Source organism: Jaculus jaculus, chromosome 6 (assembly GCF_020740685.1).
Source record: "Jaculus jaculus isolate mJacJac1 chromosome 6, mJacJac1.mat.Y.cur, whole genome shotgun sequence".
NCBI classification, from domain to species: domain Eukaryota; kingdom Metazoa; phylum Chordata; class Mammalia; order Rodentia; family Dipodidae; genus Jaculus; species Jaculus jaculus.
This window is the reverse complement of record NC_059107.1, coordinates 160,938,285-160,952,858: the sequence shown is the minus strand read 5'-3', so window position 1 is coordinate 160,952,858 and position 14,574 is coordinate 160,938,285. Positions and strand designations below refer to the sequence as shown.

Genomic DNA, 14,574 nt, shown 5'->3' with positions numbered 1-14,574 from the left:
TTAAGCCCCTGTCTCATAAAGTGGAGGCTGGAAACATGATTCAACAGTTAAGGTTAGAGGCACATGCTTGCAAGCCTGCTGGCCCCAGTACCCATCGAATGCAAGGCAGCACATGGAATTGTGATCCCAATGAGCTGACAACAATGGAAGGTGCCAGGACACTCTGCTGCTGGCAAGGGCCAATTAGGCTGGCACAGTGGCAGCAAAAACGAGAGACCCTGTCTCAAAGAAGAAAGGAGACCCTAACAGCCAATGTCCTTAGACCTCCACATAGACATGATGGCGTGCACGTGTCCATACCCACAAATAAATAAACAAACAAAGAAGCTTGCACCCATGTCATAAATATGTGCTCTTTTTTGTAAATATTGTTGTTTACTTATTTGCAAGGAGAGAAAGAGAGTGAAAGAGGTGTGACTTGGCTGTGAAAGCATCCGGCCTTTAAATATTTATTTAGATAGATAAATATTTATTTAGATAGATCTGCACATGAAGTCCAGATGCATGCACCACTTGTGCATCTGGCTGACATGGGTCCTGGGGAATTGAACCTGGGTCCTTATGCTTTGCAGGCAAGCATCCCTCCAGCCCACCTCTGGCCTTTATGCACATATGCACTTGCTGTGTCTGCTCCCTCCTCTTCCTCAGAGGGGTCTGCAAAGGAGGGAGGGGCTGCCGCCTGACAACTTGTCTCTGCTGTCAACTTTTCCCCACTGGGTGCTCAGGGTGCAAGAATCGGAGCGAGACAGAGAGGGGCGGGGAAGCGATCTGAAGAGAGAAGATCCAGTGAGAAAGTTCTGTTCAGACAGTGCTGAGGAGAGGCAGACAGGACGTGCTAAACCTGGATCCCAGGCTTCGTGCTGATGACTGCCTCCTCCCTGCCTCTTACAGGCCAGGCATTGTAGATCAGCTTGTCCACTTCCAGACTGAGTTTCTATTTATTTTCTGCACCCCCCCCCCTTTTGATTTTTCGAAGTCACCCTAGACCAGGCTGACCTCGAACTTATTCTGTAGTTCTAGGCTGGCCTTGAACACTCACAGCCATCCTCCGCCTACCTCTGCCTCCCTAGTGCTGGGATTAAAGGGGTGTGCCACCACGCCCTGCAGTTTCCTCTTGAAATGAGGGTTGAAACCCTGTCTTGCGAGGCTCCCCGAGGCCAAGCAGCCGTCCATTCCGCTCCAGCTACCATGTCACCCAGAAATCTGTAACTGCTGTCTGGCAGCAGAGTGGGTGTGCGGGTGCTCCCAAGGGCGCTTCAGGTGCACAGCTGGCGTGGGCGTCCGCGCCCCGACACCCCATTGGTCGCGGCTGACTCAGCCTGGGGACTGGGCGGAGACACCGAGGGGTGAGCTACTCCGGGGCTCCATCCTCCCCAGCCGGGCATCCTGCATCCGCGCAGGCAGGCCTGTTCGGGACCCGCGAGGCAGCAGGGCGCCGGTCTCGGCGGATCCGGGTGTCAGGAGCGCACTATGGACTTCTTGGAGGCGGAGGGCGACTGGAGCCTGTCGTTCGCGGGCGCGGGCTACCTGGGCCTCTACCACGTGGGCGCCACCGAGTGCCTGCGCCAGCGCGCGCCGCGCCTCCTCCGGGGCGCCCGCCGGTTCTACGGCTCCTCCTCGGGCGCGCTCAACGCCGTGGCCATTGTCTGCGGCAAGTCGGTCGGTGCGTCCCCAGAGACCGAGCCAGGGACCCCAGAGGAGGGAGTCCAGAGGGGTCGCTGCCTGGAATCTAGCCATTTATCCCAGACGCTGTAGCTGCCTCTGCCTACTTCTGGGCTCCGGGGAACATCTGAAAGCAGAGCTGGGCAGGGGACTTCTGAGCTGACTCCCATGGCACCCGGGGAAGCAGGTGGGCAGCGGGGGTGCAGGGGATCCTGGGTAGCTGAGACCCTTTCCTCCCTCTGCCTGGCAGACTTCTGCTGCTCCCACCTCCTGGCCATGGTGAAGCAGTTGGAGACGCTGAGCCTGGGCGTCTTCCATCCCGCCTACTGGCCCATCGAGCACATCAGACAGCAGCTGCAGGACCATCTGCCCAGTGACAGCCACATCCTGGCCTCCCAGCGGCTGGGCATCTCCCTGACCCACTGGCCAGATGGTCGCAACTACATAGTGACCGACTTCGCCACCCGCGATGAGCTCATCCAGGTGAGCCGCTGGCCTTGGGGGGAAAGCAGTGGCAAGTAGGGGTGTGTGTGTGCAGGAGGATGGGAGTGTGCCCATGAGTCCCCATTTGAGGGCCAGGGGATCATTCCCTGTGCAGTGCCCTCGAGGTAGCCTGCAGAGGGGCGCCCAGCCTCTCAGCCAGCTCCCCCCACCCTCCAGCCCTGCTTTTTCCAGGAGTGAGTCGGCAGCCCCAGCCCCAGCGTGCTGGCCAGATGCTGCAGGGGCCACACCTTCACTGCCGTCCTGTGGGCTGTGGGTGGGAGGGAGGCTCCTTCGGGCATCTCAGCTGCTCAGAGCAGGACTGCACATCCTCCTGAGAGGGTGAGGGTGGGAGGAACGTTCCCTAGGGTCGGAAGAGGGTCCACGTTCCAAGAGCTTGGGAAGCCTTAGTTTGAGTGTCTTTTAAATTATTTTATTATGATGGTCTTGTGTAGGTAGTGTCAGGCGCTGTGAGGTCATGGATATCCAGGCATTTTGTGTCTGGAGAAGCACATTGTAAGGAGTCCTACCCTTCCTTTGGCTCTTACATTCTTTCCACCACCTCTTCTACAGTAGACCCTGAGCCTTGGAAGGTGTGATAGAGATATTGCACTCCTGAGCACTCCTCTGTCACTTCTCAGCAACATGGTGCCTTCTTACTCATCCCAAGGTCGCTGCCATCTGAAAAGAGAAAGTTCTGTAACGAAAAAGTGAGAGTAGCATTAATATATGGGTATGAACATTAAGAGAAGTGCTTACTGGGCAGTTTGATGAGCATAGCATATACATTTAGCCAAACAGACGTTACACCCCTAGGGCTCATGACTACCCCTGTTACAGGTTTTCAGTTTAAATGTAATGACTTCTTTTCTTTTCTTTTTGAAGTAGGGTCTCTCTCTAGTCCAGGCTGACCTGGAATTCACTATGTTGTCTCAGGGTGTCCTCAAACTCACAGTGATCCTCCTACCTCTGCCTCCAAAGTTCTGGGATTAAAGGCGTGCACCACCACACCTGGCCTAACAATGAGTTTTATCACTAATATTTTCACACATGTACATGATGTATTTTGATCACCTTCACCTTGTCACACTCCCGTGTCCCGCTGTCTGGAGGTTGCATATGAATGCTTGTCTGGCTTTACATGGGTGCTGGGGAATTGAAGTCTTTGCAAGCATGAATCTTTATTTATTTGAGAGTGACAGAGGAGGAGGAGAGAGAGACTGAGAGAGAGAGAGAGAGAGAGAGGGAGAGAGAGAGGGAAAGAATGGGCATGCCAGGGCTTCCAACCACTGCAAACGAGCTCCAGACGCATGCGCCCCCTTGTGCATCTGGCTAACGTGGGACCTGGGGAACCGAGCCTCGAACCGGGGTCCTTAGGCTTCACAGGCAAGCGCTTAACCGCTAAGCCATTTCTCCAGCCTGCAAGCATGAATCTTTAACCACAGAGCCGTCTCCCCAGCCTTGTCCCCTCCTCCCACTCACCCATTCCCTTCTTCTTTCCACCGTGCACCCCTCTACTTTTGTGCCTTTTTAAAAATATTTTTTGGAGGAAAGCCCAACAGACTGCCTTTTTTAAATGTGAGAGTGAGAGAGAAAGTTGGCACACCAGGGCCTCCAGCCACTGCAACTGAACTCCAGATGCATGTGCCCGTATGTGTGACCTTGTGTGCTTGCATCACTGTGCGTCTGGCTTATGTGGGACCTGGAGAGTCGAACATGAGTCCTTGGGTGTCACAGGCAGGGGCCTTAGGTGCTAAGCCATCTCTCCAGCCCTTGTATCTCTTTCATCTTATATTTTTGTGACCCACTGAGTTTCATCAAGTTGCTCACAGGAGCATGGGCACCTTACCATGGCTACACACTAGAGTGCCTCTCCCCCCCGATCCCAACCACACGTTAACCTTGTTTACTTCCTCAGGGAGGGGTGGGGCCCCAGAGTGTCACTGGAGGACTCCAACCCTTAGGTGTCAGAGATATTCTTTGATCGCAAGTCTGCATGTGTACGCATGGTCATAGGAGCAGGGGTGCTATTAAGCACCCCACAATGCACAGCACAGGTATCCTCATTACAGAAACACCCAAGTTCATAGCAAGTCTAAGCAAAGCTTCTATTTTACAGTAAGACTTATCAGGCCTTTCCTGGGGAGCATAGAGGGTGTGGCTCACATGGGTAGAGAGGCTAGGGTTTCTGTTGCAAGTGCTGTTGCTGGCTTGGTGCTCTGAGAACACATACCTTGGGTCTTTTTAAAAAATTATTTATTTCATTAGACAGAGAGAAAGTGGGAGGGGGGAGAGAATGGGCACACCAGGGCCTTCAGCCACTGCAAACGAACTCCAGATGCATGTGCCATCTTGTGCATCTGGCTTACATGGGTCTTGGAGAATTGAACCAGGGTCCTTTGGCTTTGCAGGCAAGCACCTTAACCGCTAAGCCATCTCTGCAGCCCCATACCTTGGTTCTTGATGGACTCTTCCTCCCAGGCGGGTGAAGGGAGAATGGTGCTCATTGCCTTGGTTTGTTTTAGGGCAGGGGTTCCCAGCTGCAGCCCCCGGGCAGCAAGGGTGTTCTCAGCAGAGAGAGGAGCGTGGAGTCAGGCAGGCCTGAATTCATCTCTTCTTCGCTTGGGCTCATGCTGGGTAGGGGCGCCTCTGAGCTGGGCTCCCTCCTGCTCACACAGCCCAGGGGACAAGAAGCATGGCCTTTCTACCCACTTGTGCCTTTCAGGCCCTGGTCTGCACTTTGTACTTCCCCTTATACTGTGGGAATATTCCCCCTGAATTCAGAGGGGAGGTGAGTATGCTGGGGAGGCTCCCTGTCTTAGACCCTCCCTGGGCTCTGGGCAAGTGGGGCACAAACTGTCTGAAGTGGGGGTGTGGGTGGAGGGGCATCCTTGCTGTGAGCTCCCGCCCTGTACCACACCTCCCCACTGCTGGGGACCCTGGACCTGGCCTTGGAGGGGTCTCGGGACCCAGAGCAGCCAGAGGGTCACCTTCTGCCGCCTGCCTTGCAGCGCTACATCGACGGGGCTCTAAGCAACAACCTGCCCTTCGCTGACTCCCTCTCCACCATCACGGTCTCCCCCTTCCATGGGACAGTGGACATCTGTCCCCAGAGCAGCTCTGCCAGCCTGCACGAGCTGAACACCTTCAATGCCAGCTTCCAAATCTGCACCAAGAACTTCTTCCTGGGTTTTGCATCCCTCTTCCCCCCTAAGCCCGAGGTAGGTCACTCTTGCATGGCCAGGTCAGCGCGCTCAAGTGGGTTCCTCGCCCTTTGCCCATCCACCTCTCCCTGGGTGAGGGTTGGGTCAGGACTACCAGGTCCAGAGATGCATCCTCGCCACCACCTCTGAGCCTGGGCTTGGTCTGTGCTCTGCTCACCAGGATCTGTGAGCAAAAGACAGAGGCTCGGAGGGGTGAAGTGACTTGTTCAAAGTCACACAGCCCAGAAGTGGTAAAGGCAAAACTCAGAGCCTTAGCCATCTATAGCCCATGGGCCTTACTGTGGCCCCAGATGGTACCCAGGGAAAACACAGAAAATGGCAGCTGTACAGCTCCTGCCCTCGGAACTTGTGGAAAGTGACTAGCTGGACAATTAACAGTGGATCAGTGGACTGACTCTTCCTAGTGCTTCTCCCTTGCCTCCCTCTTTTGAAGTGCCTTTTAATTCACATGCCAGGGAGCTATGCATTGCCCATGATAATCCTTCCCACTCTCCTGGCATGGGCAGAGACTCAGCCCCATTTTGCAGATAAGCAAATGGAGGCTCTCAGGAAGATGACCCTAGGGCCCTGGTCACACAGCAAGTTAGGATGTGTGTGGAGGGGACTGTATTCTTTCCTCAACTCTCAGGGGCCTCTTCCTACCAGCAGCAACGGGGACATCCCCAATCTGGTCTTGTAGATACCAGAAGAAGGGGACAGGAAAGAGGGTTGCCCTACAGACCTCTGGGGAACCAGGTGGAGGTCTTGTTGCCCCATTTTCCAGAGGAGGCTACTGAGGCCACAGAGAGAGGTGGAAATGGAGCTCCAGGAGAGGAGAGGTTGGCTGCCCTGTAGTTCTCTCTGATTTGTGCTAGGTCCTGGGGTCCCTGAACCTAGCAGTGGGTCACTGAGTCAGGGAGCTGGGCTCTGGGGCAATGTACAGCCCTGAAGCCCCAGGCCCTGTCCTCCACCTCCCCGTGTGCATTGCAGGTGGTGGCTGACAGCTGCAGGCAAGGGTTCCTAGATGCTCTGAGGTTCCTGGAGAAACGGGGTAGGTGGCAGGGGACAATGGTTGGATGGACGCTGAGCATCAGGTGGCCCTTGCCTCTCTGGTGTTGAGCCCCTGGGACCTGGGCTTGTCTATCTGTCCCTTGCAGTCTGTTCTGTGCGCTCCCTGAGCCATACACATTTCCCATTCTGGAGCTGCTGAAGCTGGGTGGGTGACAATGACAGGCATGGGGAAAGTGGAGGAGGAGTGTGACTCCATCCAGGGGAGGAGGAGGAGAGCAGGGAGGGCTTCCTGGAGGCAGCAGCTGGGCTGGATTGGGACCATGCATGGAGACCGCACTGGGTGAGGCAGGAAGGCCGAGCTTAGGAACAGAGGTGCACTCCGGGGGATACATAATCCAGGCGGGTGGCACATGTGGCCCTGTGGCTGGAGAGCCTGATGTCACCCCACAGGGCAGTGCTATTCCCCCCGGCAGGGTTGAGAGGTGGATGGAGGCCTTCTGGCTCTAGAATGCACACCCTTGGCCTCTGCTCCACCCCAGCCCACACCGGGTCTTGGCATGAGTACTGTATTTAATTCTTAGGACAGCTGGCCTGACTTCTTTAACAGAGGATAAACTGAGGCAGGAGGGCTGAGGTCACACAACTGTCAGGCGGCGGGGAGCGGGGCATAGACCGTGAATACTGAGCTATCTCCAGGGTCTCGTTTTGATGAGGTATGAGGGAACAGACGGGGACAGCAGAATAGGAGCCACTGGGGAGGGGCGAGTCCACCCTGCAGCCTTGAGCACAGGACCCGCGTGAGCACCAAGGCGTGTGGATGGCATGGACAGCGAGATGCCATTTCCCCAGCGCCTACCATCAGATGCTTTCCTCCCTCCCCACCCAGGACTCACCAAGGAGCCGGTGCTGAGGTCGCTGGTATGCAAGGGGCCTCCGGTCCCCGTGGAGGATCCCCAGACTGCTGACAGGACCTATAACTGGAGCGTGCCCAACGTGTTGGTCAAGGACGTGCCCAACTTTGAGCAGCTGGCCCCAGAACTGGAAGCTGGTATTGCGCTGTCTCGGCTGCTTGCCTGCCCGCCCTCCTGAAGCCAACAGCATGCACCCTGTCCTCGGTGCCCCAGTGGGCAGGGGCAGACTTTTACTAAGTGCCAAGGGTGGCAAGGGGTTTTTGCCATGCCATTCATTCCTGACCATAATCCAGCTCCGTTTTACTCTGAGATGGAGACTCAAGTCTGTGCCTCAAACAGGGTCTGTGGCCACGACCCAGGGCAGGGTGGGGAGTACTGAGGCGCACGGGAGAGGCACTCATGCTGGTGGCCTCCCAGGGACACTTGGGGGGGGGGGATGTTGTCCAGGCAAAGACGGCAGGGGGAGTGGCTGGGCATGTGCACACAGCCTGGGCAGAGGTCCTGGGAGCGCTGCCAGGGCCTGTGGGTCTAACATAGCGGAGGAGGAGTAGGAGGAGTTCAGCAGCAGGTAGAGAGGCAGTCGGGTGGGAGGGGAGCTCTGGGGACCCTTGGGGACGCGTCGTGGACCTAGCTGGGGGGCCAGAGGTCAGAGAGGTGGAGGCGGCGGTGGCGATGGAGATCTGAGCCAGGGCAGTGGAGATGGGCGAGCGGGCCTCGGGGGTCCGCGGAGAGCCGAGGCTTGAAAGTCTGGAGCCATGCGCTGTCCCTGGCGCCCCACAGAGGCGCGCACGAGCTGCCGGTGGCTCCCTCGCAGCCGGCTTCGGTCCCCAGCTAGGACCCTGCAAGCAGGGACCACGTTCCATGCCCAGGAAGGGATGGAGATGGGTGTTGGGCCCGTGGCCTGTGACCCTCAGGCCCTGGGCGCCAGGCTGGGTGACCGAACTGTGCCCGAGCCGGGCTTGGGGCTGTGGCTCTGGCTCAGCAGCCCCCAGCCCCCGCCCCAGGCGGGTCACACACACCCTGCTCAGCCCGGTGAACCGGGCGCTGCTGTCACGGGTGCCCTGTCCTGGAGGGAGGTCTGGGGACATCTGTCCGTTTCTGCCAGCGACAGACATCCCCCCTGGAAGGCGTGCGCGGATCGCCCCCTGCTGGCCCGCGCCTCTCCCTCTGCGGACGGGGCGCTGTGGGCACGGGCCACACCCCGTGGATCCCTGGGCTCAGCTGCCCCAGGACTTCGGGGAGCCGGTTTGTCATTCCGCGGGTGCCAAGCGGCCATGGGCGGCTTCTCTTGCAGCGCTGAGGAAGGCGTGCAGGAGGGACCCCTGGGCTCGCTTCCAGTGCTCGGTGCCCGGCCAGGCGCTCACCTACCTGCTGCTGCCCTGCACGCTGCCTTTTGAGTATGTCTACTTCCGGAGCAGGAGGTGAGGCTGGCCAGGAAAGGGGGACGGGGGCGGGCCGAGCTGCCTCCCCCAGGGCCTAGTGGGTTGGGCTTCAGGCCATGGGCTGCCGGGTCCCTCTGGGAGCTGCTATAGCTCCAAGAGCTATGTGGCCTGGGCCACCTGTCTTGACTTATCTGGGCTATAGCTACAGTTTCTTTTCTTTCTTTTTTATCTCCTAAAATTATTTATTTCTTTATCTAGCTATTTATTTGAGAGAGAGAGAGAGAAAGAGAAAGAGGCAGAGAGAGAGAGGGGGAGAGAGAATGTGTGTATCAGGGTCTCTAGCCACTGCAAACTCCAGAGGCAGATTCTGGCTTTTGGGGGTCCTGGGGAATCAAACCTAGGTTTGCCGGCAAGTGCCTTAATGGCCAAGCTATCTCTTTAGACCTTTTCTAGAAAGCAAGGCTCCTCCAGGTCTGTCTGGCTGTGGTGAAGTCCTGACTGACCATTCCAACTTGCTGGGCTAGGGACCCACACTGCCCTCTCTGTTCACTCTGCGAGCCGCGGAGGCCCAGCAGGGCAAGCCATGCTTGTGGGCAAGGGAGGCAGCACCCACCCAGACCCAGTCCCTGGCTTTGTGGAGCCCATAGCTCAATCACACCTTCATCTGAGTGTTTTTATTTCCTGGAGATTCCAGAAGTCTACCCTCATTCTGAGCTGCCCAGTCCACGCTGGGGCCTACTGACCAGGAAGGGCTGGCCAGAGAGAGGACATTTGAGCTAGAGTCTGAAGGGTGGGTCATTGTCCACCAGGCCAAAGGGAAGGGAGTGAAAGGCATTCCAGATGGATGGGTAGTGTGTGCAAAGGTCTGGGGTGGAAGGTGGTAAGGCAGCCTGAGGAGCGGAAGGGGAAGCGGGTGTGGCTGGCCTGAAAGCTGGCAAACAGGGACACAGAGATCTGGTGGCCAGCGAGTGCCCACTTTATCCAGAATGGGCTAACGGGAGCTGCCCGAAGGAGAGCGGATTTTCTTTTTCTGAGATGGGGTCTCACTCTAGTCCAGGCCAGCCCAGGGTCCTCTTGCCTCAGGCTCCCATGCGCCACCACGACCTGCTGAGAGCTGTAGTTCTAAAAGTTCTCTTGATCCTTGGAAGAGGTTCGTGACAGTGAGCACAGGGCTCGGGCCTGTTCTATACTGAGTCCGCCTCACGCTTAATTAGCCAGAGCTGGGAAAAGACCTTCCCACTGGCAGAATCGCCCCATGTTCACTGTAGCCACAAGTTGAAATGAGTAAGTGAAAAGTCTAGCCTTTCCCATTAAAAGTTCTTGTGTGAGCCAGATGTGGTGGTGCACTCCTTTAATCCCAGCAGTTGGGAGGCTGAGGTAGGAGGATCTCCATGAGTTTAAGGCCAGCCTGAGACTACATAGTGAATTCCAGGTCAGCCTGGGCTGGAGCGAGACCCTACTTCCAAAAACAAAAAATTAAAAAACAACAACAACAAAGCCCTCTCCTGTGCAAGCACCCCCAGTCTTCCGGGGACACAGGGACTCCGCCCTTCGTGGTTCCCACAGCCTGCGCACTAACTTCGGGTCGCTCGAATGGAGGCAGATGGTTTGGAACAAGGGAGGTGGCAGTGTGTTTATGTTTTGCTTGCCACACCATGCCCTCTGGACTACTTGCCCTTTGAGGAATCCTGGCCACAGTGTCCACCGAGTGTGAGGAGGTGCCCAGCCATGCTTTCTCAGCCTCAGGTGGGTGGGTGCCCAGCCTTGTGTGGCCAGTGCGAGTGACAGCTTGGCTGATTCCAGTTCTCCTCTGTGATGGGACAGGAGTCAGGTCCAAGCACCCGGGACCTGGTGCTGTGCAGTGGGGACCCACAGGGGGTTTGGGGCAGGAACAGTGCTGGCTTGAGGGTGAGCAGCAGTCTCTGGCTTCTGAGAAGAGTGCGGGAGAAGGACATGGGGCTGGGGAGGCATGGGTGGAGATCCACAGCGGCTAAGAGGCGTAGGTAGGTGGTTCTCAATGGGCAGGTGGGGAAACATAGGGCCAGAACCCTTCCCCCGAGCCACAGCACAGATGAACATTGGAGCGGAGTGGCCCTCAAGCCAGTCTGGTTCCCTACCCTGCCCTTTCCACTCCGGCTCCCCACTTAAGCTCCGTGGAGTAGAAGACCCCCAAGGCCCACCCTTGTCCAGTGTCCACCTTGGCCATCCTGCCATGTGGGTGCCCAGGGTCCTACCCTGCTGGGCGGTGGTGGACAGCACTCCTGCCCACTTCTTGCCCAAGCTGGGCAGTTATTCAGATGGTGCCCAAGCACAAGGCCCAGGTCTGCTCTGGGTCAATCCTGGGGTTCCCCTGAAGCTGATGCCCCCCCCCCCCCACAGGCTGCTGCTGTGGCTGCCTGAGGCGCCAGCTGACCTGCGCTGGATGCAGGGTTTGCTGAAGAGCGCGGCCCTCAAGGTCTGCACCAGGGTGAGGGATCAGCTCCTCAGGCTGCACAGGTGAGGCAGGTGGCAGGGCTTTGGGCTGGGATGCCAGCTGTGCCAGGACCTGGGAAGGCAATGCATGCCATCCACCCCCATTGCTAAGTGCCTGCCACTCTCACCCAGTGTCTAGTATCCCTTGACTAGAGGTCAGCTTTCACCACTCACTGCCTACCATCCGGCAGTCAGAACCCAGCACTCACACACCGTGCCCAGCTCTCAACGCTACCCTCTCTGCCTATCCTCCTGGGCAGCCGTGTAGGTGGCTGCTGTCTGTGCCACCCTAAGTTGAGGACCCTCAACCATCAGTCTATAGTTGGTCCAGATATTCCCTGGGGGCCTCATGTGCGGCTGGGGACTGCGTGACTGTCTCCTGCATGCTGTCCTTGCTGCAGAAGACCTGGCACGCCTCTCTTCCCTGTCCTCCTGGGTGTGGCCACCCCGGAGTCCCACTGCCCCTTCTGCTCAGTCCTGCCGAGGGTGTGAGACCTACCTCTGAGAAGCCTAGGGATAGAGCGGCTAGACTCTCTCAAGAGAGGGTGGCTGCCCCTTGGGGCCTCACCCTGCCTTTGCCAAACTGCAGGCATTGAACTGACACCCACCTCCTGTCCTCTCCACAGCAAGCCTGTCACCGGCAACACGGATCCAGCCCCCTTCAGCCTGGGGCAGCTGCCTCTAAAGACCCAGCCTCGGAGCTCAGGCCTGCCGAACAGGCCTGCCGCCCACTGAGCGCCAGCCTCTGACTGGGCTCCTCTACCCCCTCCTCTGGCCTTGTCCTTTGGATCCATGACCCCCCTGGTTGTGGTGACTCTGACAGGTGGCCTGTGTCTGGTGCATCATCAGGGAGCTTGCAGCTGGGCCCCTGGTGCAGGAGGGCGCTGAGTCACTGGCTGAAGACAGCCCGCTCCCTACCTCCTCTGAGGTGTGTACTCCACATAAGGCAGACAGCCCCGCACACGCATGTTCGTGTCCTTGGGGGCCGTGCCTTGGGTGTGGCCATTTACCTAATCCAGTCCCTGTGCCTCAGACTCACTGCTTGTCATCTGTGATAAGGCTGCTAGGTGCCAATCTGCAGCTGGGGTGCCAAGATGCATGGGGCCCCTTTGCCCTTCTGCTGCCTACTGACATTAGGCACTCTCTGCCCTGTCTCACCCCTCAGCTCTGTGTCTCAGCCACGAGTCTGATTGTCTGCTCATCAGACACCTGATGTTAAGAAACAATCAGGGGGGAGGGAGGGAATTACCATGGGATTTTTTTGTAATCATGGAAAATTCTAATAAAAATTAAAAAAAAAAAAAAGAAACAATCAGTACTTTTCTTTGAGACAGGCTCTCAGGTAGCCCAGGCTGGCCTCGAACTCACTGTGTAACTGAGTCGGGCCTTGAACTCCTTCCTAATCCCCCTGCCCCCACCTCCCAGTGCTGGGATTACAGGTGTGCCATTACACCTGACCACTTTTTTTTTTTTTTTAGTGTGTTAGTGTCTTGGGTTTGTGCTTTCAAAAATAGTCTTACCTCTTAGAGATCCATGCTGAAAATATTGATGAATGAATTCAAATGTAGGCTTTGTTTTAGAATAATAATCTTGGTGTGTGTGTAGGGGGGAGGGATGGGAGCTGAGGCTATGAGAGTTGGTAATAGTTGATGCTGGGTGATGGGCAGAGAGGGGTGCAAAGAAGTTCATTCTCCATCCATCCCATCCTCTCACACTTTGTATGTTTGGCATTTTGATAAAAATGTACTAACAAAAGTACTTAACTTTATTTTTTTTTTGGTGTGTGCCTGTGTGTCTCTTTCTGTGTGCAGTGTGTATATGTTGCATATGATGTATCCACGTGTGCATGTGCCGACGTGCACACCCATGTGCATGCATGTGGAAGTCACACTGGGCATCCTCCATCACTCTTCTTCCATATCTCCTTGAGACAGACTTGGTTAGACTGGCTGAACTGTGATCCTCCTCTATGCCTCCAACCCCCAAGGCTGGGATTACAAAACATGGATGGCTATACCAGCTTTTATTTATTTTATTTATTTGCAAGAAGAGACAGAGAGGGGGTATGGAGGGAAAGAGGAAGGAAAAGGAGAGAAAGCGAGCAAGCATGGGCATGCCGGCGTTGCTTGCTCCTGCAAATGAACTCCAGACCCATGTGCCATGATGTGTATCTGGCTGCTTTATGTAGGTTCTGGGGGGTCAAACTGGGGCCAGCAAACTTTTCAAAAAAAGCACCTTTACCCACTGAGCCATCTCTCCAGCCCCATACCAGCTTAAAATATTTTATTTATTTGAGAGAGAGAGAGAGAGAGAGAGAGAGAGAGAAAGAGGAGGGGGGATGGGCACACCAGGGCCTCTAGACACTACAAACTCCAGTCACATGAGCCACCTTATGAATCTAGCTTTACATGGATACTAGGGAATTGAACTTGGGTTCTTAGGCTTTTCAGGCAAGCACCTCCTGTTTGTGTAACAAGTGCTCTTACCTGCAGAGCCATCACCTCAGTAAAATTTTAAAAATATTTTGTTTTTATTTATATATTTATTTGAGAGAGAGAGAGAATGAGAGAGGGAGGTATTTATTTCAGAGAGAGAAAGAGGTAGGGAGGGAGGGAGGGGGAGAGAGAGAGAGAGGGAGAGAATGGGCACGCCAGGGCTTCCAGCCACTGCAAATGAACTCCAGATTCATGTGCCACCTTGTGCATCTGTCTTATGTGGGTCCTGGGGAATCGAACCGAGGTCCTTTGAGTTTGCAGTCAAGCACCTTAACCTCTACGCCATCTCTCCAGCCCAGTAAAATTGTTATAACAAATGAATAGTACATCCAATTGGAGACACATCTCAAGACAGACCATGAACAAAGCAAAACTGGGGCTCTGGGAGCTGTGGTACTGAGTGCCAGGTGGGACGGGCACTGGCATCTCTGAGCTGGGCTTGTTCAGCACCGCGGACAGCGACCCAGCCTCAGCGCCCTGGGCTAGCGCTCATTGTAAGCATGTACCGCCACACGTGGCAAAGCAATCCTCCTCTTTCCAGAGGTGCATACTGACATCATTGTGTCGCCACATCACGGGGTCTACAACTTGCTTTAAAATTATTTTCCAAGACCCACACAAGTAGCTGTGTGGGCACACACACAAACATGCATAAGCACACTGTAAAAACATGCAAAACCCTAGCAGTAAGAGATGCGATATCATGTGTGTTTAGACACTGCACACTGGCCCAGCCATGAACGTTAGGGTTTCTACTGAGGCGGGGGCCGGCACAGAGCTTGCTGAGTATTTTGCTGTGAAACCTCTTCAGCCTTTCTTCCTCGGAACAGATCTCCTGGCCTTTTCTCTTTCATGACACCAGCATTTTTTTTTTAATTTTTATTTATTTGAGAGCCACAGACACAGAGAGCAAGACAGGTAGAGAGAGAGAGAGAGAGAGAGAATGGGCGCGCCAGGG

At 55.8% G+C, this 14,574-nt stretch overlaps 1 protein-coding gene across 1 annotated transcript; it reads left to right on the top strand.

The window, feature by feature from the left end:
* The first annotated feature begins 1,470 nt into the window (after positions 1-1,470).
* Pnpla5 (patatin like phospholipase domain containing 5) lies at positions 1,471-12,364 on the top strand. The gene is made up of 9 exons (XM_004650632.2): positions 1,471-1,663; positions 1,913-2,145; positions 4,868-4,933; positions 5,154-5,363; positions 6,336-6,396; positions 7,243-7,404; positions 8,562-8,688; positions 11,029-11,145; positions 11,748-12,364. The coding sequence occupies exons 1-9, from the start codon at positions 1,471-1,473 to the stop codon at positions 11,854-11,856; spliced, it is 1,278 nt and encodes a 425-aa protein (XP_004650689.1). The 3' UTR covers positions 11,857-12,364.
* Positions 12,365-14,574: the final 2,210 nt, after the last annotated feature.

Bases quoted from the DNA above. Each gene is read 5' to 3' on its own strand.
- Pnpla5 (XM_004650632.2), top strand. From the start codon at position 1,471: ATGGACTTCTTGGAGGCGGAGGGCGACTGGAGCCTGTCGTTCGCGGGC. The intron at 2,146-4,867 runs GTGAGCCGCTGG...TGTGCCTTTCAG, and splicing joins CCCGCGATGAGCTCATCCAG to GCCCTGGTCTGCACTTTGTA. The intron at 5,364-6,335 runs GTAGGTCACTCT...TGTGCATTGCAG, and splicing joins TCTTCCCCCCTAAGCCCGAG to GTGGTGGCTGACAGCTGCAG.